At 32.9% G+C, this 26,808-nt stretch overlaps 4 protein-coding genes and 1 long non-coding RNA gene across 5 annotated transcripts in view; 1 reads left to right on the top strand and 4 right to left on the bottom strand.

Moving 5' to 3' along the window:
* disp (dispatched) overlaps positions 1 to 26,808 on the top strand; it is a 344,626-nt gene that overhangs the window by 306,504 nt on the left and 11,314 nt on the right. Inside the window, exon 17 of the mRNA XM_065347081.1 lies at positions 18,673 to 19,020. The gene's annotated coding sequence lies outside the window, so the exon portion shown is untranslated. The remainder of the gene's footprint in view (positions 1 to 18,672; positions 19,021 to 26,808) is intronic.
* LOC135833318 (16 kDa calcium-binding protein-like) lies at positions 603 to 1,849 on the bottom strand. The gene is made up of 2 exons (XM_065347055.1): positions 1,295 to 1,849; positions 603 to 882 (listed from the first exon to the last, which is right to left on the bottom strand). The coding sequence occupies exons 1-2, from the start codon at positions 1,755 to 1,757 to the stop codon at positions 779 to 781; spliced, it is 567 nt and encodes a 188-aa protein (XP_065203127.1). The 5' UTR covers positions 1,758 to 1,849; the 3' UTR covers positions 603 to 778.
* Positions 3,587 to 5,790, bottom strand: LOC135833317 (uncharacterized). The gene is made up of 2 exons (XR_010556445.1): positions 4,385 to 5,790; positions 3,587 to 3,880 (listed from the first exon to the last, which is right to left on the bottom strand). It is a non-coding gene; the product is annotated as an uncharacterized LOC135833317 (long non-coding RNA).
* Positions 8,783 to 26,507, bottom strand: LOC135833340 (acetylcholine receptor subunit alpha-like). Its single transcript, XM_065347093.1, has 12 exons — positions 26,349 to 26,507; positions 25,231 to 25,689; positions 24,980 to 25,110; positions 24,236 to 24,280; positions 19,048 to 19,154; positions 18,756 to 18,957; positions 18,538 to 18,682; positions 17,837 to 17,989; positions 17,580 to 17,746; positions 13,908 to 15,371; positions 9,796 to 13,315; positions 8,783 to 9,097 (listed from the first exon to the last, which is right to left on the bottom strand). Exons 1-10 carry the CDS (start codon positions 26,425 to 26,427, stop codon positions 15,120 to 15,122), a joined length of 1,740 nt encoding a protein of 579 aa, XP_065203165.1. The 5' UTR covers positions 26,428 to 26,507; the 3' UTR covers positions 8,783 to 9,097; positions 9,796 to 13,315; positions 13,908 to 15,119.
* LOC135835522 (16 kDa calcium-binding protein-like) lies at positions 13,209 to 14,367 on the bottom strand. The gene is made up of 2 exons (XM_065349791.1): positions 13,908 to 14,367; positions 13,209 to 13,315 (listed from the first exon to the last, which is right to left on the bottom strand). The coding sequence occupies exons 1-2, from the start codon at positions 14,365 to 14,367 to the stop codon at positions 13,209 to 13,211; spliced, it is 567 nt and encodes a 188-aa protein (XP_065205863.1).

Here is a 26,808-nt window from a genome sequence, read left to right as displayed (position 1 = left end):
ATGAATAAAAAAATTTCTAAAAATTTCTACAGACATCAATTTTTTATTTTTCTCAAATTTGAGGGGCTCCATGCAAGAGAGCCAAAATCATTTGAGGGTCCAACAATGGTTTTTTCTTGAAAAGGGGGTTATGTAGAACAATTCTAATGTGAAAATGAGATATTTTCATCAAATTTTTCAAAACTTTGATTTATTATCATTTTTTGTAATTTTCTCAACTTTGAAGAGCCCCTTACTAGGGGGCCAATATGCTTTGAAGGGCCGGGGAAATTTTTTTCTTAAAAAGGGGATTATTTAGAAACATTCTGGCGCAGAAACAAAGAATTTTCATGAATAGAACTTTTTTTGATTTTTTTGATTTTTCCCCACTTAAGGGGCTACCGGCACCACTTTTTTACAGATAGGGGGAAAATAAAAATAGGGAATTATTTTCTCACCTGAGGTCATGTTTTTGGGGGGTGGGAGCTACAAAATTCGAACTTTTCAAAATAAGGTACACTCTAATCTACTTGAATTATTGAACATCGTGTGAAATTGCACCAAAAAACCTGAATGGTATCAATGAACTTTTTTCAGACCGAAACCAATAAAAAAAAAATATGTGAAATACTTGAGCATTTATTTTTGTATTAGTGGCAAATAACAATTAATTTTTAAAATAATTGACTTTAAGAGTACTATAAGCTGATAAAATAATTCGAAAAAAAAACAAAAATTTAAAGATAATCTAATTTACGTACCAACTTAGGCACTTAATGAAAACGTCGAAATTCTGTAATTATGGTTTTGATGGTTTTGGCGTAGTCGCTTGGGGTGGATCGATTTCGTCCGCTACCAAATATCCATCGTGATTCTTATCTAACGCCTTGATTTCATTTTCAACTGAAAGAAAAATATAATATCATAAAGTACTACTCGTATATTTATACCTATTCACTATTCAGAAGTACCAGATACATCATCACCTCAAGTACTGATATTGTGAAAAATTGACTCGTTGGGAATATCATACTGATAGATTATTAGATAGGTACTGAAATACTTCCAAAATAGATGCTAATAAAACCTCCAAAATTCAGACAAAAATGAAAGAAAAAAAAATCTCTCCTATCTGCATGAATTGTAGATAATTTCGTTATCTTTTTTGAGCCTAAAACGGAATATTCGAATTACGTTTTAAGTAGTTAGTGGATACCTTGTTGGTGAATAATTTTGACTTCATAGAAGGCTGTCGGAAAAGAAAATTTATATAGACCCTGAAATTTGGAAAATAATCAATATTTTGAACACTTACTTGCTTCAGCTGACAATCTGTATGGAAGACCGGTGGCAAAAAACTGACGTGCTTCGGCATAGTCGAGTTTTCCATCGTGGTTTTTGTCATTTTGTTGTATGATTTCACGTGCATTTTTGGCGATGGACGGTTTACTAGGTGAAGCCGAAGCAGGAAAATCGATTTCTTCTGCGGTCACGTATCCATCGTGATTTTTATCTATCGACTTGATTTCTAATTTGAGTGTTCCATCTGCCCATTTGATATTAGTTGTTTTTACGAGATAGTCTAATGCCTCTTTTTCGTTGAGTTTTCCATCTTTGTCTTTGTCAGCTTCTTTTATAACATCCGCACCGCTATTAACACGGGAACTGATACAAAATACCGACGGTCTTGGGATCTTACATTGTCCTTTAGCTGTAGCAACGTGCAAATAGCACAAAATTACCAGTAGGTAACAAGTGTGTTTAAAATAAGAATGCATATTGAAAAAACTAAAAAGAACCGAACTAACGAACAATGTACGAATGAATTACGTTTGTTTTGCAGTGCAAAAGTAGATTTGAAATGAAATGGATTTCAGCGGGTTTAAAATATACGAAAAAACAAAAAATATCCCATTAAGACTTATCAATTCATAGCTAGTTTTATTACTTTTATGTTACTTAATTGATCTGGGGAAAGCCAAATTGCACGTACAAAAAATTACACCCACGAAATTCAGCACGCGCGAAATTGCAGAACGCGCAAAATTGCACGTTTACGACAATTTAACGCATGACCTAAGTCCTTGTTCTAAATATATCGTATCTACTATTTTTTTTCCTGACAGTATCTACTATTGATGATGTAAAAATAAAAAATAAAAAATAAAATGAATTCTGTGTAAGTGTAAAGAAAAAAATGATTCATTTCAATGTACTTACCTATCTAGGTACCTACTTGGTTGAAGGCTCTTGCAATTATCGTTTTCTCTAATTAACCCTTTGGAAGTTCTCTAGGTTCCCATGCTGGGGAAACAAATTGCTTTTAAGGGTGTAATAGAGTATCCTGTCCAATTGACCAAATAACAAAAAAGTTGAGCTTTCGAAGAAAAATCATGTGGGAAAATGAAATTTTTGAAAAAGCTCAAATCGTTCATTTCCAACAAAATAAATCAATATAAATTGGGAATTTTTTTCAAAAATAATTCAACAACACGAGTAAAAAACATTAACCAAAAGCACTTTTTGAAAATAGTTTTGGAAAATTAAAAAGAAAAAAAATCGTAGGTAGGTCGTTTGACAGTTTACATTTTGAGCAAAAATAATGCCTTTGACCAAAAAATGAAAAAAACAAAAATCTTAGCAGCTAAGAGAAGATTTTTTATCAAGTCATGAAATCTTGTCGGAAATCGGGTCGAAATATGACACAAAATTTGGCGAAATTTCGAGCTTTCTAGTGGGGGTATAACTAATAATAAAAACTTTTTTGCTTTAAAATCCAAAATTTTCTTTCATGTTGGAAAAAAATAAGTAGATACATATTTTACCATTTAGTCAGATGTTGGAATACCTATGAAGATGAAGATAGAGAGAAATATAGTGACCAAAAACACAAATCCGTAGCGTAAACGAAATGACAGACTGAACTCGCAGATGAATTTGTATTTTTGTTTACTTTTTTTACTATTTCTCTTCGTGTTCATCTTCATTTTCCAACAAATGTGTAATTTTAAAGTGAAAGGGCCCACTTTGACAAAATTGAGTTAAGACCGCCAAGTTGTACTTTGGTCTATTCCTGATCGAATGGAGCAAACCCGATAACATTTTGTTGATTTTTACTCAACCTACGTCGTCTAAATATGTACACGACACTATGAAAAACATGGTTTTGAGAAAAATGAGTCAAAAGATTTTCTAGTGTTTTTTTCATTTAAAATCGCTAAACCAACCCTAAAAAAGGTTTTCGATAGCTCATTTTGAAGGAAATTCAATACTGAATCAAATGGTACCTTGTGGGCGGAGTCAACGGCAGGCTATCTCTTTGCTCTTAGAAAAAAAAAATGGAAAAAAATGTCACGATTATTTATAGTTTTTGTTTTTTGTAAAAATCTTTGAATCTGAATATCCCAGAAAAAAATTAGTCGTTTATGGCCGATTGAAAATTTTAAGTGCTACAAATTTCTTTCTTTGAAATTTTTTTCCACAAGGCTTCGTTTAGCCGTAAAATCTATTTTTCGTCCACGTCAATATTGCACCAAAAAAAGAATAACAAAAAAACTGTAAAGCATCGATGGACCTTTCTCACACCGAGACCAATAAAAAAAAAATATGAGAAATAAGCATTTATTTTTGTATCCCTGGCAAATAACAATCATTTTTTAAATTCATTTGAAAATTAATCGACTTTAAAAGTACTATAAATGAATAAATAAGCAATTCGAAAAAAAAAATTACGATAATCTACTTCACGTTACCAACTCAGGTACCTAAGTATTTAATAAAAACGTCGATCTCTGTAATTATGGTTTTGATGGTTTTGACGTAGTCGTTGGGGTTCCATTGAATTCATCCAATTCCAAATATCCATCGTGATTTCTATCCAACGCCTTGATTTCATTTTCAACTGAAAGAAAAATAGAACATCATAAATTACCTACTTATTTATACCTATCAGAAGACGTGTACCTCATATGTTAATAATGTAACAAAAAAAAAGTGAAAATTCGTCTAGTTGGAGCATTGTTTCGATTTAAAAAGGAAGTATAGGCACCTAATTCATGTTTGGAGTACAAAGGTCTTCGGACAAATTTTTGGAAAGAGGGGATCATTGCTCTCTTCATTTTACAAATCAGTTTTTCCTTCATTTTCGAGCATTTTGTTGCAGAGTAGACTTTTTTTTTAAATAATATTTTGTGGATCAGTAAACTTGGAAATATTCTCTTCAAGATTCGTTTTGACTTGATTACTTTTATATTCGAGTTTTAGGATTTTGAGATTGATTAGTGAGGGAGGAGGTGTAATGCTCCTAAAATTTAAAATATCATCATTCTGATTTTATCTTCGCATTTTATTTCTTCACAAAAGAAAGTTTATAGGCGGTGAAATTTGAAAAAATGATGACACTTACGTGCTTCAGCTGACAATTTGAATGGGAGTACAGGGGGAAAACCTTCACGTGCTTCGGCGTAATCGAGTTTTCCATCATGGTTTTTGTCATTTTGTTTTATGATGTCTTTCGGTTGGTTGGAGCTGTGCGGTTGGCTAGGTGAAGTCGAAGCCGGAAAATCGATTTCTTCTGCGGTCACGTATCCATCGTGATTTTTATCTATCGACTTGATTTCTAATTTGAGCGTTCCATCTGCCCATCTGATAAAAGTTGTATTTTTAAGATAGTCTAATGCCTCTTTTTCATTGAGTTTTCCATCGTTGTCTTTGTCAGCTTCTTTTATAACATCTGCGCCGTTATTAACACGGCTACAAAATATCGACGATTTTGGGCTTGTACATTGCGCCGCGGTAGCAATGTGCAAATAGCACGAAATTACCAATAGGTAACAAGTGTATTTAAAATAAGAATGCATATTGAAAAAAAGAACCGAACGAACGTACGAACAATGGACGAAAGAATGACTTTGTTTTGCAGTGTGAAACTAGAGATTTGAAATAAAAACGACCTCTGCATTTACTTTTATAGACATTCGTAAAATATTGGTTATCATCTTGAATTCGAATAACAAATACAATCAAGTTTAAGATTTATTAATTGTGCGCGAATTTTTTAATATGCATGCATGCACATTTATTTGTTTAACCTAAGCCCTTATTTTGATAATTAATGATTTAAAAAATAAATTTAATGAGTAAAAAAAAAATACCTATTCATTAAAATATAGCCAAAGACTTAGAACAACCTTTTTTTCTGCTCAAATAATAGAACTTTCATCGACAAATTACGATTCACCGAACGTATTTTCCTTATAACTACCTTTCCAATTATTATAGGATAATTTCTTAAATAATTCATTAAAATAGTAAATAAAAGGTCAAAAGTTTTCGTATCGATGTATAATCTTTTGTAGCTGTCTAGTAATATTATTGATCCCATTATTTGAACCTTTGGAGGTTTTCTAGGTTCCCATGTTGGGGAAACAAAATTTCGTTGAAGGGTGTAATAGTGTATTCTGCCCAATTGACCAAATCACACAAAAGTTGAGCTTTCAAAGAAAAATCATCTTGGGAAATGAACGTTATGAAAAAGTTCAAATCCTTCATATCATTTTTTTTCCAAAATGAAAGAAAATTCTACGCTACACTTTAAAGCAAAAATTATTAGTTATCCCCACTACAAAGCTCGCAATTTCGCGAAATATTGTGTCATATTTCGGCCCAATTTCCGACAAGATTTTATTACATATGGTACCTACTTGATAAAAAATCCTCTCTTAACATCCTTGATTTTTTTTCATTTTTTGATCAAAGGCATTTCTTTTACCAAGTTTTTATTTTTGCCCTACTTGTGAACTGCCAGACGACCTTTTTTACTATCGTTATTACGATTTTTTCCTTGTTATTAATTTTTTAATAATATTTTCAAAAAATGCTTTTGGTTAATGCTTTTTACTCATGTTGTTGAATTATTTTTGAAAAAAAAAGAATTCCAATTTATATTAATTTGTTTTGTTGGAAATGAAGGATTTGAGCTTTTTCAAAACTTTCATTTTCCCACAAGATTTTTCTTTGAAAACTCAACTTTTTTGTGATTTGGTCAGGTGGGCAAGGTACCCTATTACAGCCTTTAATGGAATTTGTTTTCCCAAAATGGGAACCTAGAGAACCTCCCAAGGTTTAATCAACTTTTATCGACAAAGTCGAACTACGAGTATTTTCCTTGTACGAGTATACTTCGTGAATTATTATTCGTGCAAAAAATTCGCGATTACTTCTTCAAATGGTTTATTAACCCTTTCGGCTACAAGACAAACTGACGAATAAAATTTGAAGTGCTTTAAACTGAGTAAGGCCGGTTGCTGCCTACAACTCAAAATTTGCTGGAAATCGCACATTCAGAAAGTATTTATGTCACAAATGGCAATAAACCTTAAATTGTCTATTATTCCATTTATGACACCGAATAGCATTATAAATCAAAATCAAGCCTTCTGAGGCATCTGATACTTCAAGATGAAAGTATTAGTACCAAGCATTTTTGAAAATAGAAAAAAAGATGAACTAAAATAAAATTAGTTTGAGTAAAAAAGAGAAATTATTGAAGAAAAACAAGACATGCGACTTCAGATAGTTATTCAAACTGCAAATGTTTGAAGGTGTTTGCTTGTGGAATGTGGGAGGATTAAAATTGATGGAAAAATCTTTGTGTTATAGAGAGCATTTTTCAAAATTTTGAAAACCCATGTCACAATTCAACTCTAATTTTCAATGAAAATCTGAAAAATATGTGTCATTTTCATCTTCTGACGCATACATCTCTCTTGAGATGATTTGCTTGGGCGAGTAAGTTGCCTCAGAAGATGACTGGGTAAACTTTTGCAAGCATTTGAATTTTATGATGAATACTGTGTCATAAAGACTGCGCTCAATCAATTCATTATCAGTAAGATGACTTTTAAAGAGTAATTCCAGTAATTCCACAACATGACATACGTATTTTATTTTTATTATCTCCTTATGATAAACAGATTGAGGGCTGTATTATGACACAGTATCTATCATAAAATTCAAATGCTCGCAAAAGTTCACCTAGTTACCTTCTGAGGTAACTTACTGTAGCATAGGTCAAGTTGAATAGGTCAAGTTGATTGCCTTTTTTTATTAGGGTAGACTAACCTATCTACATATTTTTCAATGATCTTGGGCTTAAGTGATGAGAGTGGGGAAAAGTTGAACTTACAGACGTTAGGTAAGACCTACCTAACGTAGTAGGTATCTATAGTTTTTCGAATGGTAAGATAGTACGTACGTTTTGTGTTGTTACGCAATCGCGTTATAATTAATCCGTTTTTACTTTCTTTTTATTTTATCAGTAATGTTTCGAGTATGTCAATAAAATGACTTAATTTCGATTTTGAATTTAATTGAATTTTCGATAATGATTTCGCAAGTTATTTCGAATGAATCAAGTCTAATTATGGAAGAGTAAACCTGTGTCACTTAAGCCAGTAATGGCGGTGCTAAGGCACACGCCCAGGTAATGGTGTGAATTTAGGTCGAATTCTTCTGATGTAGGGCTACTATATAGTCATGTTAATTGACTTGGTCTTAGTTTAAAAAATTAAAATTGTCAAGGTAATGTCGGGTTTTTAGAACTATAAATTAAATATATCAGGTATGATATTTCAATAGCTCTTAGAAATTTATATGATCGAGTAAACGATCCAATTTTTAACGTGTCTAACATGTTCGTAATTATTCTTGAATAATCCTAATTGATCGAATAAATATCTATCACCTAAAAGAGGTTACAATCTCAAACTATGCTTTTGAACTTTGATAGGTATTTACCTATTTGTAAATAGTCCCTTCTTACTAACTCTTTTCGATGATAGGAAATAAATTACTCTCATGTGAAGACATTTTAATTATCTGGAGTATAGGCAGGTTCCTATATGTCACTTTCCTGTAAAAATACCCACTTATCCTATTTAGAAATTCTATTCAAAATCCTTACCTACCTATTTGGACACGTCAAGCTTCCCCAAAAACGAATTTCCTTCTCTTAAATTTTAAACCTATACCACATTACTCACCCAAGCAAATCGCCTCAAGAGAGATGTATGTGTCAGAAAATGAAAATGATGGCATACTTTTCAGGTTGAATTGTGACACGAGTTTTCAAAATTTTGAAAAATGCTCTCTATAACACAAAGATTTTTCCATCAATTTTAATCCTCCCACAAGCAATCTTCAAACATTTGCAGTTTGAATAACTATCTGAAGTCGCATGCCTTGTTTTTCTTCAATAATTTCTTTTTTTACACAAACTTATTTTATTTTAGCTCATCTTTTTTTCTATTTTCAAAAATGCTTGTTATCAATATTTTCATCTTGGAATATCAGATGCCTCAGAAGGCTTGATTTTGATTTATAATTCTATTCGGTGTCATAAATGGAATAATAGACAATTTAAGGTTTATTACCATTTGTGACATAAATATTTTCTGAATGTGCGATTTCCAGCAAATTTTGAGTTCTAGGCAGCAACCGACCTCACTCAGTTTAAAGCACTTCAAATTTTATCCGTCAGTTTGTCTCGTAGCCGAAAGGGTTAAACCTAAAATACGATTAAATGGTCAACATTTGAAAACAAACATGCCATTTTGATGGAATTGGAAAAATAAAAGTGCAAAACAACTAACAAGTTTTATTATCGAACGTCTCATCTTCATTTTAACTTGCCTACCTGTACTTACTTATCTACTTGGATTGAACATCGTATAAAATTGCACCCAAAAAAGAGAACTGAAAAGCATTGATTGACTTTTCTCAGACCGAAACCAATAAAAAAAAATTGAGAAATAAGCGTTTATTATTGTACGTAGGTATTACTGGCGAATAACAATCATTTTTATAAATTAATTTGAAAATTATTCGACTTTAAATATAGGTTATAAGTTACTATAAACTAATAAAATAATGCGAAAACAACAACAATTTAAAGATAACCTATTCACGTTACCAATTTAGATAGGTACTTGATGAAAACGTCTGCGAACCTGTAATTACGGTTTTGATGGTTTTGGCGTTGTCGCTTGGGAATTATCGAATTCTTCCAATACCAAATATCCATCGTGATTTCTATCGAACCCCTTGATTTCATTTTCAACTGAAATTAAAATATATTTTCATCATAAATAAGTCATTATATTTATACATATCAGAAGTGTACTTCAAGTTAGGGGCGTGTTGCAGGTTTTTGCTGTCCCATTTTTTGCTACCTACCCCTAATGCTTCTTGCTGCTCCAATGCTTTTTTTCTAACCCCAACTCACGTTTTTCCTGCTCTCAATCCACAAGCCCCAGATCATCGCAATTTATTTCCATTATTGATGTGATTCGAACAAATTGTAGAAGGGGGGAATAATTAAAAACAAAAATGTTGAATAGTTTCAAGTATACAAAAAACGATTATTGTTTCCGAATTTTCTATGAAAAATATGACATTTTTTGATATATTCAGCTTAAGTTGATACTTTCTGGAAATTTTGACTGGCATAATGTATCGGACACGGAGAGGCCTTTTTTGGGGGGAGAGGGGAATTTCAAGTGCAACAACATTATTTTTGATATGAGGAGTGAATTTTTCTTTTCTCTAATAAGATTGGTTGGAGAAAAGAAAAGGAAAATGATCTGATCCGAGCGAAGCGAGGGCGAAAACTCTTGAAAATTTATAATTCAAGAAGTAGGATTAAAACAATGAATATTCGAATTTGGTAGTGAATACGATACCTTGTCCGCGAATAATTTTTACTTCAGGAAAGAAAGTTTATAGGCGATGAAATTTGAAAAAACAATGTACACTTACTTGCTTCATCTGACAATCTGAATGGTAGTACGACATGAAAAGCTTCAAGTGCTTCGGCGTAGTCGAGTTTTCCATCGTGGTTTTTGTCACCTTGTTTTATGATATCACTCGGACTCGGAGTTCTGCCGCCGCCGAACGGTTGAGGTGAAGTCGAAGCAGGAAAATCGATTTCTTCTGCGGTCACGTATCCGTCGTGATTTTTATCTGTCGATTTGATTTCTAATTTCAGTGTTCCATCTGCCCATTTGAAATTAGTTGTGTTTCCGAGATAGTCTAATGCCTCTTTTTCATTGAGTTTTCCATCTTTATCTTTGTCAGCTTCTTTTATAACATCCGCGCCGCTATTAACACTGGAAGCAAAACAAAATACCGACGGTTTTGGGCTTTTACATTGCCCTTTAGCTGTAGCAACGTGCAAATAGCACGAAATTACCAATAAGTAACAAGTGTATTTGAAAAAAGAATGCATATTGAAAAAAGAACCGAACGAACGAACAAACAATGGACGAATGAATGAGTTTGTAGATTTGAAATGAAATCGATCTCTGCGTGTACTTGTATAGATCTTTGTAAAAATATTGGGATTATCTTGAAAACGAATAACAAACGCAATCAAGTTTAAGATTTATTAATTGTGTGTGAATTTTTTAATATGCATGCACATATTTTATTTGTTTAACCTATATGCCCTTATTTTGATAAATAGGTAATGATTAAAAAAATAAATTTAACGAGTAAAAAAAAATTACCTAAGTTCATTAAAATAATATAGCTAAAGACTTAGGTATACAACAATTTTTTTCCTTGAATAAGACAGCTTTCATCGACAAATTACGATTCACCTCCAATTATTTTGCATAAATTCAAAGATAAATTTCTTAAATGATTCATTAAAATGCAAATAAAAGGTCGAAATTTTTCTTATCGATCATAAATAATTGTGCATAATCTGTGTAGCTGTCTAGTAATATTATTGATCCCATTATTTAACATGTGTTTTTTTTACCCCTCAGAAAAATGTCTTCTTGTGACTCATGGGAAGTTCATTTTCTTGAATTGAAAAAAATGCACTAATTCTAAGTTTCTTATAGCTGAACTAGGTAACTCTTACAGCAAATGATCAAGTGCCACAGCCACTTTGAGCCAATATATTGCACCCCCCCCCCTGGTAGATCCTTCAGGACAACTTTTTTCTTAAAGGGGGAGTCCTGAGGATCATTTCTAGCTCTTGTGCTCAAAAAAAAGTGGCCCTATTTACAAAATGGCGGCCATTTAGACTGAGAGGTCAGCCAAAATCGCAGACTTTGCGTTCCAACATAGCACCTACACGAAATTTTCAAAACCGTACAAAGGTAAATCGAAAGATCAGGCAACAATTCATCACCTTTCAAAATTTTTAGTGCTTAAGCGCCTTTTTCGATTTTTTGGTGAATTTTTGAAAATCAAATTTAGGTCAAAAATGAGGAAAAAAATCAAAATTTTACCAAATTGATCAAGAAAGCCGAAATTTGGGATATACCCTATTTTCGCCATGCCAAATCGATTGAAAACTGTTTCAAACCGTTTTGTGCAGTTCTGGAGCCTCCAGCAGATTTTTGAAACTCGAAATTCCCACAAAATTTCATCAATAATGGAGTTGGAAAGCCGAAATTCATTCTGCAAACTAATTTCAATACGCTACGAAGTCAACTGCAGGTGGATTTCAAGTCGTTTTGGAGCCTCCAGCGACCTTTTGAAAATGACTGGAGTCTCCACCAGATTTTTGAAACTTGAAATTCCCACAACATTTTATCAGATGGAGTTAGCAAGCTGAAATTTACTCCGCGAACTAATTTCAATACGATAAGAATTCGAATGCATGGTGATTTCTAATGGTTTTGAAGCTTCCAGCTACTTTTTGGAAAATATAATTTTCCAAAAAAAAAACGCCATAAACCTTTTCAAAAAGTCTCTAGAGGCTCTAAAATGACTTGAACCCATCTTAAGCCGTCTTCGGAGGGTGTTAAAATTGGAGTGCAGAGTAAATTTCGGCTTTCCATCTCCATTTGATGAAATTTTGGGGAAATTTCAAGTTTCAAAAATCTGCTGGAGGCTCCAGTAATTTTCAGAAAGTCGTTGGAGGCTCCAAATCGACTTCAGATTTATCTGCTTTCGACTTCATAGCGTATTGAAATTAGTTTGCAGAATGAATTTCGACCTTTTAACTCCATTTTATTGAATTTTGTGTGAATTTAGAGTTCCAAAAATCTGCTGGAGGCTCCAGAACTGCTCAAAACGGTTTGAAACAGTTTTCAATCGATTTGGCAGGTCGAAAATAGGGTATTTTCAGCTTTCTAGATCAATTTGGTAAAATTTTGATTTTTTCCACCATTTTTGGCCTAAATTTGATTTTCAAAAAATCGCCAAAAAAGGCACTTAAGCATTTGAAATTTTGACAAGTGGTAAACTTTTGCCTGATCTTTCGATCTACCTCTGTACGGTTTAAGAAATTTCGTGCAAGTCTTATATTGGACCGCAAAATCTGCGATTTCGGCTGACCTGTCACAATCAAAATGGCCGCCATTTTGTAAGTAGGGCCAACTTTTTTTTTTTTTTAAAAAAGGGCTAGAAATGTTTCTCAGGACTCTTCCTTAAAGAAAAAAGTTGTCCCGGAGGATCGTGTGGGGGGGGGGTTCAATAGATCCTTATGCGGGCTCCCCGACTAATGTGCTTATTATACCAAAAAAAAAATATACCTATTTCAACTGGCAAAAAAAACTGCGAACTAAAGCCCTTCCGCCTGTTTCTAAAATCAAAAGAGGCATTGAGAAAATATGTACATACCTATGCAAAAGTGCAAAACGAGTTTCATTATCGAACATGCATATATGACTGTCTGGTAATACCTACCTAATCGATCCCCGAATAATTTGTTCTTTTTTCAGCTTTAGAAATGGGCTTTAGACTTTCCGTCTTTGTTTCGTTTCTAGTAATTTTATTGTAAGTATGTTGAAGAAAATTGCATCCCTCAACTTCCTCCTTCCCCACTGCAGCTTTTCCAACAGCGCTGGTGCTTACAGAATAATATTATGTATAATATAAATTCATCATTTATCTTTATTTCAACTTACTTATTCACTTGAATTGAACATCGTGTAAAATTGCACAAAAAACAACTGAAAAGCATCGATGGACTTTTCTCAGACCGAGACCAATAAAAAAAAAATTGAGAAGTAGGTAAGCATTTATTTTTGTATTCCTGGCAAATAGCAATCATTTTTTAAATTCATTTGAAAATTAATCGACTTTGAAAGTACTAAGTATAAACTGATAAAAGAATTCAAAAAAAAAACAACAAAAATGTCAAGATGAAGATAATCTAATTCACGTTATCAACTCAGGTAGGCATTTAATTAAAACGTCGAACTCTGTAATTATGGTTTTGATGGTTTTGGAGTAGTCGCTTGTGAATCATTATCGAATTCTTCCGCTACCACATATCCATCGTGATTTCTATCCAACGCCTTGATTTCATTTTCAACTGGAAGAAAAATAGAATATCGTAAATTACGTACTTCGCCTAATAATTGAAGCATTTTTTCGATTAAAAAATGAAATAGACACCTAATTCTCATGTTTATAGTTCAAAAGTCTTCGGACAAATGTTTGGAATGAGGTTGTCATTGCCCTCTTCATTTTACAAATCAGTTTTTCCTTCATTTACGAGCATTTTGTTGCAGAGTAGACTTTTTAAATTTTAAACTATATATTTCGTGGAGAAGTAAACTTGGAAATATTATTTTAACCTGAGGGTGGGGGGGGGCAGACTGTGTGTTACAAAATTTCGAGCTTTATTTTGGCTTGATTATTAGATTCAGGTTTAAAGGTTTTGGGGTAGGTTGAAGAGAGAAGGGGTTTAGTGCTCCTAAAATTTAAAAAAATCATTATTTCGTTCATTTTTTATGATTTCATTTGTTGACTTGAGACAATCTTATTTGGACCATGAAAGACTTAGAGTAAGCGAACGTGAAAGAAAGGATACTTTGTCGGTGAATAAATTTGACTTTATAGAAGCCCCTCAGAAATGAAGATTTTTATAGATCGTAAAATTTGAAAAAATGATGTACACTTACTTGCTTCAGCTGACAATCTGTATGGGAGTACGACGGGAAAAGCTTGTTGTGCTTCGGCATAATCGAGTTTTCCATCGTGGTTTTTGTCACCTTGTTTCACAATATCACTCGGAGTTCTGCCGCCGGACGGTTGAGGTGAAGTGGAAACAGGAAAATCGATTTCTTCTGCAGTCACGTATCCATCGTGATTTTTATCTATCGATTTGATTTCTAATTTGAGTGTTCCATCTGCCCATTTGATATTAGTTGTTTTTCCGAGATAGTCTAACGCCTCTTTTTCATTGAGTTTTCCATCTTTATCTTTGTCAGCTTCTTTGATAACATCCGAACCGCTATTAATGCGGGAACCGAAACAAAATACCGACGGTTTTGGGCTTGTACATTGCCCTGTAGCTGTAGCAACGTGCAAATAGCACGAAATTACCAATAGGTAACAAGTGTATTTAAAAAAAGAATGCATATTGAAAAAAGAACCGAACGAACGAACAACCAATGGACGAATGAATGACGTTTTAGCGTGTGAAACTAGATTTGAAATGAAATCGACCTCTGTATTTACTTTTTCTTGAATCCGAATAACAAATACAATCAAGTTGAAGATTTATTAATCGTGCGCGAATTTTTTAATATACATAATGCATTTATTTGTCTAACCTATAAGCTCTTATTTTGATATACTAATGATTTAAAAAATAAATTTAATGAGTATAAAAAAAATTACCTATTCATTAAAATATAGCTAAAGACTTGAAACAACCTTTTTTCCCCTTAAAATAAGTACAACTTTCATCGACAAATTACAATTCATCGCACGTATTTTCCTATTAACTGATTATTTTGCGTAAATTCAAAGATAAATTTCTAAATGATTCATTAAAATACAAATAAAAGGTCAAAAGTTTTCTGATCGATCGTAAATATGTAGGTAAACTGTGTAACTATCTAGTAATACATATTATTGATCCCATTACGAGTATTATAAACTTGTTTTCCCCTAGGAAAAATGTCTTCTTGTGATTTCTTGAATTTAAAAAAAAAAATGCACTAATTCTAAGGTTTCTTAGCGTAGCTGAACTAACTCTTACAAAAAAAAAAAATATTGAGTAAACTTACATTTTAATTTTTAACTTAGGTATCTCCTAGAAGAGATCCATTTTAAAATTTCATTCAGAAAAATATTATTTATTTACGTTTGAAAACGCCCGCGAAAAATTACCACTGTGCTCCTAAAAATTTCCCCCCGCGCGCGAAATTCATCGAAACTGCCCCTATAAAATAACAGCATGTTATAAATAGCAAATGATCAACTGCCACAGCCACTTTGAGCCAATCTTGTTGAACAGCGTCGTTTCTATAATTTTTCGGCATGTTCTCGGATGTGTTTTGCGGATTTTCTTCTCCTCTTTTCTTGGCTCGAAGGTCTTCCAATTCTCGGTCATTGCAGTATTCGTATTTTTCAGATTTCTTCAAAGCAGAAAAAAATGATGTGCTTAGACCAAAAAAAATACATCTCAACAGGCAAAATAACTGCGAACTGAAGCCCCTCCACTTGTTTCTAAAATCAAGAGTGTCCAAAAATAGCCTCTGCCACCATGAAAATTGAAAAATATCTCAATGTACCTACTCATGTAGATTGTAGATCTAAATTTTGATTGCATTTCATGCATGTATATATTTTCAACCTTTTAAATTGATTTCTTGAGGTTTCATTTTGTTTGTTTTTTTTTTTTGGAACCTTCAATAGAATATCAGATTACGAGATTCTAGTTTACGGAAAATTAGGTTCATAAAGCAGTAATATCGACATTTTTTGATATTAAATTTTATGAATTTTGAAAAATCAAATTTGAGCCCATAATCCGAAAAATTAAAATTTGAGAAAAAAAATTGAAATCAATTCAAGTTAACACGAATACACTTGATCCAATTAAAATATTGAATTTAATTGAAGCTTTTGTAGCTGAACTTCCAAGAAAATGGGAAGTCCAAAGCATGCAGAAAGTTTCAGAATGGTTCGAAAATGTACTTCAATGATTTTGATTTTTAGTTGAATTTGAGGTGATATCGTTTGGAAAATTGGATTTTTGATGAATTAATACGAATCCTAAATGAATGTTGAGCTTACTAATTTTTATCTACTCGAAATATCTCATTTAAAAAAAATTCTCTCACGGGAAAATAATTAGACTATCATTAATGTGAAGTTGAAAGCATTACAATTTTATTTTTTAAATTTTTTTCAAAAAACCCTTCACTTTCACGAAAAATTTTCTTTCAAATTAAAAAAAAAATCCTCATTCCTTTCAAAACAATTTCCACGTGTAGCAAAGGTGATGAAAAATTATGAAGAAGGCGGTGATTTTAAGCAAAATTTCAATAGAAAGTGTTGGGGGAAAAATACAAAATCACATTAAATTATTAAAAGAGTTACTAAAATTGTTTTTATGTTTGAAAAAAAGTGAAAATTTTTCCTGAATTGGTGACACTGTTTGGATTTTTAAATTTGAAACCATATTTTGGAAAAAAGGGCAGGTGCGGGGTCGCTGAAAGGTCAAATCCGAAAATTGGGTGAATATTTAGTGAGAATTGACGTGCCACACGTCACATTTTTATGAATTTTCGTATTCTTTGTAAAATTCGAGGAAGGGAGGGAGGGGGAGCTGTGAGAAAGTGAGGGGATCGCATCCAAAAAGAAAGAAATAGGTATGTACTCCGATTTTGATTTGATCAAGTTTAAGAAACCAAAAAAAAGGAGGGATTAGAATTAGAGGTGTTAAATCGGGAAATTACAACCTGTCTTCAAACATAATGAACCTTTTAGTCCGGCATATGACAATTTGGAATAGAAAAATGCACCTCCCCTCTCCCCCCGCCGATCCCTCGAGATAACTTTTTTCTCAAAGGGGACATCCTGAGGTGCATTTTAAAGCCAACTTCCAAAAACATTAAGCCTTACTACCAAAATGACGACCATTTTGATTGACAAGTCAGTTGGGCCAAAATCACAGATTTTGCTTTCTGACATAGCATTCGTTCGAAATGTTTTGAACTGGATAAAGCTAGATATAAAGAGCATGCAAACATTCATCATCAGCCAAAATTTCAAGTGCTAAACGTGTATTTTTCGATTTTTGGTACATTTTTGAAAATCAAATTTAGGCCAAAAATGAGGGGGAAAAAATCAAAATTTTACCAAATTGACCTAGAAAGCTTAAATTTGGAATATACTCTGTTTTCGATCTACCAAATCGATTGGAAACGATTTCAAATTGTTTTGAGCAGTTCTGGTAGTTCAAGATTTGTACTGAAAACCAGAAAAAATGCATTCTTTTTCATGTTTTTTTTGTGTGTTGTTTTTTTGGCTTTCAAACAAATTCAAAATTCAATTTTTAAAAAAAAGTGGTAGGATTATTTTGAATGAAATACATATTAAAATTATTTTCAAAAATATGTATGAACTGTCAAAAAAGTTTTCAAACTAGGTATGAAAAATAAAATTCCAAGCACGATTTTTTGACATTTTCCCGCCAAAAGTGAGACACATGTTTTGTTAATTACGTAATGGCTAGAGAAGAATGCATTATTGGGCTTTTGAGGAAAACTATCCATAAATAGGTGCAATAAAGTCGTATGTAAAATATATTTTGAATTTTCTACCAAAAATTCATTTACCTTGTGGAATGCCAGGAATAAAACCAATCTCACCAGACGATTATCTATGACGGAAAGTACGAATCTCCACGGATAATTCTTACGAGATTTTCTCGCCACTTGTGTGAAATAAATCGATAAACAATTCGATAATGCGCCCATTGAGAATAACATATTGTATAGATGCACTGAAAAATTAGGTAGTAATTCATAATAATTGTCTTTTCAAATTTGAAATAGTCCATGTCATATACCTTACATGTGATTTTTCCACTTACGTAAATCCGGTTCCGGTAAATTGCTCTGTGGTACTTCAGACTTCAGTTTGTAAAAAAAGAACGCCAGTAACAAAACTGATATCAAATTCAATACCATTTTACCCCATCTCGAAGGCGATATTCCCAAAGAAAGTAACAGAACCGCACTCGTAGCTGTAAAAGTAAAACTCTAATTAGAAGGTGTTTCTAACGACAACAGTCATAAAAAATTCAGTGTTTTTGGTGAACTTCGGAAACTTGCAAAAAATACAGTGTTTTGATCTTCGTTACGTTTTTTTTCTTTTTTTTTTATGGAAAACTTTAGATACACGTGTGTATCTGCCATATTTATAGGCTCGATTGTACGAAATTTGACAAGAGAAAAAATTCCCCCATGAGATGGTAGTTGAGAAAAAATAACGAGCATTTATGCGTATGTATAACGTGAAACGTACAAATAATTTGGCAATTTGTTGCTGTCTGTTTACTTTGACGATATTCATTCATCTTGACAGCACTTTAATATTATTTTCAAGTAGATGCATATAGAAAAGTGTATGTTAATAGATACTATGTTTTTTTGTTCAACCTCATTTGTTTTTTCATCGATATAATAGCTACGTTAGACGAGTCGAAAATTTTCAATGAAATTATTTTCCAGCGAAAACAAAACGTGGGTTGTTCCACCTTACAATATTTACATGTATCAGTACAAAACAAACCTATAAATTGGAACAGCAGCATTTGCTGCAACCATGCAGATTTTCTTTGCAATAATATCTCGATTGATAATGGATTACTCATCGTAGTAAAATTTATAGCGCCGTTTCTCTGAACAATCCAATTTTCTGTTTCAGGATATTGAATCTGAAAAAACCCAGAGATATGAGTTCTTCATTTATTCGGATACCTGTTGAAATGGTGCAAAGGATGGACTTACGGAAGGCAAGGCAAATCTTGCTCCTGATGGTTCAAGCTTCAAGGTAATTGAACAAGTGTGCACGTCCCATGGCCAGTATTTAATATCGATATGGCATTTCGTTCGGAAACGCATTGAAGCTGTCCACATCAAGATACCATCACTCGATACGATTGTTTTACCACCGCTGAATGGTTTATTGCGGACTAGTTCTATATTGCTGCTGTGGTTTTGAAAATTTCGGAGGCATTAGCGTTATTGATATTGTTCATCAATGGGGAAATAGGTATGTAGTTGCGTTTTATTCTCTTACTGTTCCACTGTTATGTCAGGTTTCCATGTTGAATTGGTTTCGAAGCTCGGTCTGTATTCGTTGAAGTAATCGTTCTCGTCCCAACGTAATCGCTCGTCGAACCAAACCTGAGTAGTAAAAAAGTAACAGAACTCTGGATTAGTGAATGTATGCCTACGTATACAGGCTATCCCTTGAAAGTACCTCCCCAATTTGGAAATTTAATATTTTGATTGCCATAAAAAGTTACTGAACGAGAATGATTGAACATTTAAAAATACACCAGCAAAAAAACATTTCAGGGTCTGACTATGAGTTCCATTTTTCAATTTTTGTCGAATTTTTGAACAATCAATGGCTTGTTTCCCACGAGAAAAAAATTAAATGAACTTTGTTTTACACCCTATTGACCTCATTCTGCGTTGATTGATTGTGGTTTCAAGGAATTCTTAGGGCCTTGGCACATTTTTGGATTTGTCAGTTTTCGAAAAATACTTCAGTTGTTTTGGCGACCTTTTTCGATCGATTAAGGCGCAATTTCTGCTAATTTCATTTTAATGATATTTTCTTAGAATCGGAAAACACTCAATTGTTTTATTTATTTTTTTTAATAGGAAATAAACAAAATGTAAATTTTTAGAAATCCTCCAAAAATTATTTCATTTTCTGAAATTTTGCCTTGCAATCAGTAGGTTGAAAATAAAGTTTTGATCTAAGTAGTTGGAAACACTCAAAAAAATTCATTTCATTTCATTTCATTTTGACGAGTTTTTGATCCTTGAAATGCCAAGTGTAGAAATTACGAGTAAAATCTGTAAATGTTGATGATTTTCGGGAAATTTTTTGAAATGGACCAAGTTCACAAGTTGGCGTGATTTTTCAATTTTAAAACTATAAATTCTAAGAGAAAAATCTAAAAATAGATTTATACTTGATAATTGACACCCCCTCCCCTTGCATCTCCGAATCTTTCCAACAGTCAATTTTATCTGTTATTTTATTCACTCCAGACAGAGTTCATTCTCTAAATGTTTTGTATGTATTTGTTTGAAAAATATATCTGAATTTGAAAAAAATACGCTTCTAAATGAAAAATTTGAAAATCATGGATATTTTTTCGGACGAATTACGTATCATTTTACAGTATCGCAAGTATTTCCGCATACCTACCTTTAATATCGCGCTATTAATGTGGTGAATTTTAACATCCTCCTATCATTGTGTTAGGTTAACTTTTATCTGGTGCGAGGACGTGGTATTGGAAAAAAAAGGAAATTAGAGTCATTTTTATCGAAAAAAAATGCGATTGGGAAATCAAGTGATTATTTCGAAAAAAAAATTGTGTACTGCGACATAAGACCACGTTCAGTGATTTTCAGCCAATCTAAATAAAATTTGCCTGAGCTTCTTCTTTCGTTAAAAAAAATGAATATCTCTTTGGAAGCTCCAGAACGCCTCAAAATTCAAATTTTATCCCCATGATTAAAATGTTTAAAGTGTTTAATTAAAACCTAAAAACTTTTTTTTAACATGTTTTTTTCAAAAATGTCATTTCAACTCCTGAGTATGCACAAATAAATACCTACTTACGGGAGACCACCTCAACAGGGAATAAAAAAATGTCGAACCGTACAAAAAAATATGCAGATGACATCCTGAAATACAAATTAGGTATTTTTAGATTTTTGAGGAATTTTTAATAGTCGGGGAGCCCACTTAAGGATAAATTGCACCCCCCCGTCGATCCTCCGGGACAACTTTTTTCTTAAAGGGGGAGTCCTAAGGAACATTTATAGCCCTTGTACTCGAAAAAAAAGTGGCCCTACTTACAAAATGGCGGCCATTTTGATTGACAGGTCAGCCGAATTCGCAGATTTTGCGTTTTAACACAGACTTGCACGAACTTTTTCAAACTTTACAAAGGTAGATCGAAAGATCATGCAAAAATTTATCACCTGTAAAAATTTCAAGTGCTGAAGTGCGTTTTTCGATTTTTGGTGAATTTTTGAAAATCGAATTCAGGCCAAAAATGAGGGAAAAAATCAAAATGTTACCAAATTGACCAAGAAAGCTGAAATTTGGGATATACCCTATTTTCGACATGCCAAATCGATTGGAAACGGTTTCAACCCGTTTTGAGCAGTTCTGGAGCCTCCAGCAGATTTTTGAAACTCGAAATTCCCATAAAATTCCATCAAATTGGAGCTGTAAAGCTAAAATGTATTCTAAAAACTAATTTCAATACGCTACGAAGTACTGCAGGTAAATTTCAAGTCGTTTTGAAGCCTCCAGCAACTTTTTAAAAATTCCTGATGCCTCCAGCAGATTTTTGAAACTTTAAATTTTCACAAAATTTCATCAAATGGAGATGGAAAGCTGAAATTTACTCTACACTCCAATTTTAACACCCTCTGAAAACGACTTCTGGTGGGTTTCAAGTCATTTTAGAGCCTCCAACGACTTTTTTGAAAATTACTGGAGCCTCCAGTACATTTTTGAAACTTGAAATTTCCCCAAAATTTCATCAAACCAAGACATGCCAAATCGATTGGAAACTGTTTCAACCCGTTTTGAGCAGTTCTGGAGCCTCCAGCAGATTTTTGAAATTCGAAATTCCCACAAAATTTCACCAAAATGGAGTTGGAAAGCTGAAGTTTATTCTGCAAACTAATTTCAATACGCTACGAAGTCAACTGCAGGGGAATTTCAAGTTGTTTTGGAGCATCCAGCGATTTTTTGAAAATTACTGGAGCCTCCAGTGGATTTTTGAATCTTTAAATTTTCACAAAATTTCATCAAACGGAGATGGAAAGTCAAAATTCATTCTGCAAGCTAATTTTAATACGCTACGAAGTCGTCTGCTGGGATTTCAAGTTGTTTTGGAGCCTCCAGCCACTTTTTGAGAGGTCGTATGGTGTTTTTTGGAAAATTGAAATTTCCAAGAAGCAGCTGGAAGCTTCAAAACCATTTGAAACCATTTGAAACCACCATGTAGTCGGCTTCATATCGAATTGAAATTAGTTTGCGAAGTAAATTTCAGCTTGCCAACTCCATTTGGTAAAATGTTCCAGGAATTTCAAGTTTCAAAAATCTACTAGAAACTCCAGCAATTTTCGAAAAGTCGCTGGAGGCTACAGAATGACTTGAACCCACCTGAAGTCGTCTTCAGAGGGTGTTAAAATCGAAGTGTAAAGTAAATTTCAGCTTTCCATCTCCATTTCATGAAATTTTGTGAAAATTCAAAGTTTCAAAAATCTCCTGGAGGCTCCAGTAATTTTCGAAAAATCCCTGGATGCTCCAAATCGACTTGAAATTCCCCTGCTGTTGACTTCGTAGCGTATTGAAATTAGTTTGCAGAATAAATTTCAGCTTTCCAACTTCATTTTGGTGAAATTTTGTGGGAATTTCGAGTTTCAAAAATCTGCTGGAGGCTCCAGAACTGCTCAAAACGGTTTGAAACAGTTTCCAATCGATTTGGCATGTCGAAAATAGGGTGTATCCCAAATTTCAGCTTTCTTGGTCAATTTGGTAACATTTTGATTTTTCCCCTCATTTTAAGCCTAAATTTGATTTTCAAAAATTCACCAAATGATCGAAAAAAGCACTTTAGCACTTGAAATTTTGACAGGTGATCAATTTTTGCTTTATCTTTCGATCTACCTTTGTACAGTTTGAAAAATGTTGTGCAAGTCTTATGTTGAAACGCAAAATCTGCGATTTCAGCTGACCTGTCAATCAAAATGGCCGCCATTTTGTAAGTAGGGCCACTTTTTTTTTGAGTACAAGGGCTAGAAATGTTCCTTAGGACTCCCCCTTTAAGAAAAAAGTTGTCCCGGAGGATCGACGGGGGGGTGCAATTTATCCTTAAGTGGGCTCCCCGACTATAAGAATTAACAAAATTACCAAAATATTGAATAAATTGAAGTCGAAATTTGAAATTCAGTTTCCTTCATATTTTTGACCTACTGAATTGATTGGAAATGATTTCAACCCATTGCGAAGCCACCAAAAAATTTTTCGTTATTCTAATGGCTTCAGAAAAAAAAAAAAAAAAAAAAAAAAAAAAAAAAACATTGAAAGGCTCCAAAAGCTTTTACAATTTTGAATTCTCTGTATTGTCAATTTCTTCGATCGAATAAGTTTTCAAAATCTGTTTCTACAGGTTTATGGTATTTAGGCACTTACCTATTTTTAAGAACAGAAAAATGTTTGAATCCATTTGAAGGCTCCAGAACCAAAAATTAATAAATTAATTTCAAGTAGGTAATGCGACTGAAATTTGGCTAAATGATGTATTTTTGAAAATTCTTTTGATTGTTTTCATTCAGGCACGGACTGGATCATTTGGGAGCTCTTGGCGGATGCACTGAAAGGGACCCTCAAAATTTTATCTCCTCTCCACCCCTTGAAAATTTTTCTCCTCTTGTTTTTTTCTCAGGTTCGGATACTTGAATGCAAGGGTGTCTAACGGTCATGAAAGTCATGAAAAAATCATGAATTTTGCTCGAAACACACTTGAAATTTTTTTTAAAAGCCCATAAAATGGAAAAAAATGAAAAAAATCAGAGAAATGAAAAAAAACCAAAATACCTAATTTTTGATCCTGTAAAAAATGACAACCCTGTTCGATTTCCTTGCAGTTTCAAGTTATTCATTTTGGGGGGGGGGTATTTTCATGCTGTAGGTCATGAAAAAGTCATAAATGATTTTTTTGTCTGGCAGTTTAGACACCCTTAAGTTGTGCTATTGATTTTTGTTTTTTTGCCTTTTTATTCAATTTTCCAAGAATTGGTGGAACAAAACTAATGGTGTTTTTTTGGTGGGAAGGGGGTAAAAATTTGCCATTAGCAAAAAACACCAGTTTTGCTGAATAAATTTACTAGTTTTTAAAGTGAAATAATTATGACAATTTTGCCAATTAATATAATTCGCATTAAGGCTTATAAAAAATTGCTATTTTCTCTTTTGAATTTATGGAAGTTTCAAAAATGGATTTTTTTTGGTTTAGAAAAGAGATGAAAATTGACCCGAGAGAAGAGAGGGCAAAAGCTTGCGAAAATTTATGTTTAGAGAAAGTGAAATGGTATATATTTTTTAGTTTAAACATGGCCCTGAGGGCCCCTAGCGGTTGCCAGTCACCATCATAGGCTAGTTCGGCCCTGTTTTCATTTATTTTGAATTTTATATAATTTGAAAAAAGCTCACTTACTAATACAGCTTTGCCATCGATGTGTAAAGTTTCATGTTCAAGACTCTGTAAAATGGAGCAAACAACAAGATTACTTTTTTTTACGAATAAGCATTGATGAAATTAGAATTAGCTTGTACTGGGTGTTCGGTTACAATGGACGATTAATTCACCAGGTAACACAGCAACCCACATTACATTCAAGTATATAAATTGGTTTCCATTTTCCAGATAATTAAAAGGAGCACAAACGAGTTTTTTTCTTAATTTCAACGTAGAAATCAAAGAGGTAGCTATATTTTTGATTGAAATTTTCAAAATGCTGTAGCTCCTCCAATTTTGAACATGAGTAAAAACAGAACAGAATCTAATTTATAGACTTTTGAATGCTCTACAAATTTTATATTCATATTTTATCTACGTCTAATATTACGTCCAAAATTGAAAGTGTTGAAATACTTTAGAAATTTCAGTCAATTACTACACGTTCGATTAATTTAAACTGGAATTAAAAGAAACTGTGTTGTGTTTTTTTTAATGTCACAGTCATATTTGGCATTATTCTAATATTCAAGAAATTATAGAGAATTAACGCCCAATACCTGACGATTCTCCCTTTCATTTCTTAGGTCTGCAAATTAATTAACACGTGTGTAATAGCAAGTGAAGTTGCTGTGTTATAAAGAGAATTATTCGAACTTTCCAATCTAACATCATGAATACTACTAAGCATTGAATTTGGTTCTAATTTCGAGAAAAACTTACTAAATTCATATGACGGGCTTCCATTTTAATAGCTGTTTGATATTTCGTGACCAGATCCGGAGCAGATTTTTCGTTGTTTTGCAGCAATTGACATTGCTTGACTTTCTTCTGCTGCTTGAATAATTTACCACCTGCGGAGTGAATAATAAAAAAAAAACTTATGCAAAAAAATAACAAAAAGAACTAACGAATGTTGCATTGCTTGCAAGTACATATGATGTAAGACTAGTAAACTATACCTATCAACTTACCATCATCTTTACAACCAAACGCCCATTTTACAGGGATATTGTCTCCAGCAGAAAAATAAAAATCAGTTACATCCATTTCCAGATTTGTCTGATGTTCTAAAAAAGGAGATTTTTCTCCTTTTTGACCCACTTTAATTAACTGGGCATTGTTAATAATTTCGATCCAAAATGCTCGCCATTCCTGGCTCGATATTATTCTGCTTTTGTTCGAGTCTACTCTACTTGAGTAATCGCTGTCACGGAACCATCCCATAATTTCAGCATTGTTATTATTCTTGGTTCCTAGAACTATCTTGTGCGCGTCGTCGTTCAACTCTTTTAAGATTATAGTCGCATTTTCCGCTGCTTTTACATAAAATGAAAGCAGTATGGTGCTATTTTTTTTGTACAGTGCAGTTGAGTAGTTCTTACTGGGTGAAGTACGATTCGTTTCCACAATTTGACAGCTGTCTTGTTTTACTAGAGATTTGAAACATATCGACGAATCAGTTTGAGAAATTCATCTCGACGAAAGTGCAATTATCTAGTAGTAGCTTTAACGAAGAAAGCACATTGGGAAGTGAAAATTGGTGGCAAAGAAACAAAATACATAAGTACAACGAAGATCACTCCCACATTTAAAAATATTAATTGAAAAAGTTTTTAAAATGCAATTTGATATGCCAATTTAAGGTCCACTGGGCTCAAATGTGTACTTATTTTTTGAATTCGACTATTGACCTCTATGTATATTCAGTATTTTCTTTTTTGAGAATAGAGGATTGAGAGTACCTATACTAAATTTTCTCAGTTTTTGGTATTTTTCTAAATTTTGATCAAATTTAAAGAGCCTCTAAAAATACTCTATATTTTCCTTTAGTTTCAAAATTAGGTGTGTTGAAATGTGATAAAAAATTGTGTTCTTGAAATAATGACTTGCCAGGTCTTTTGAATTGAGGTTTCATTTAATCGTGTGATTTTTTTGTGTATTTTGAAAATAATCAAACGCTCAAGTTGAAAAAATTTCCGAAATTCGATGGCTATGATAGACCTAGAGGTTCATTTATAAAGACATTATATTGAATAATTCTATAAATAAGTAATAAATAAATAGGTATCGTAGAAATTTCTAAATTTACTTATTTCTTCGTAGCAGTCCTCTCCGTAAACCGAATACGAAATCGTCAGAAAACAAAACACAAAGAATTTCGCGAACATTTTACACCACGTTCGACTTACGTACGTTAATTCTCGATTCTGTTTATTATCTCAAGTTCCATAAAATTATGAACAAAAAGTATCATTTTGCTGGATTTAAATACATCAGCCAATCTGTCGATGTTCCCTTCGAATGAAAAAAATGACAGGAAAGTGTGAATCATTTCCGTTATAAAGCGATAAGAGAATAAAAAAAAAGGTTCAATTCGAACATACCAACATATGTATGTGACGCCGAATTTGTATAACTTTTAGATTCACTGGACTGAAGATTAATTAGCGATATTTTACGAAAATAATCAAAATAAACAAATTGTAGAGGTTCTCTTGGGAGTCTCAGGTCTGTCTAAGTGTCTACACATATGCATGTGTGCAATTTTT

This window comes from Planococcus citri, chromosome 1, assembly GCF_950023065.1.
Source record: "Planococcus citri chromosome 1, ihPlaCitr1.1, whole genome shotgun sequence".
NCBI classification, from domain to species: domain Eukaryota; kingdom Metazoa; phylum Arthropoda; class Insecta; order Hemiptera; family Pseudococcidae; genus Planococcus; species Planococcus citri.
This window is presented reverse-complemented; position numbering and strand designations above follow the sequence as displayed.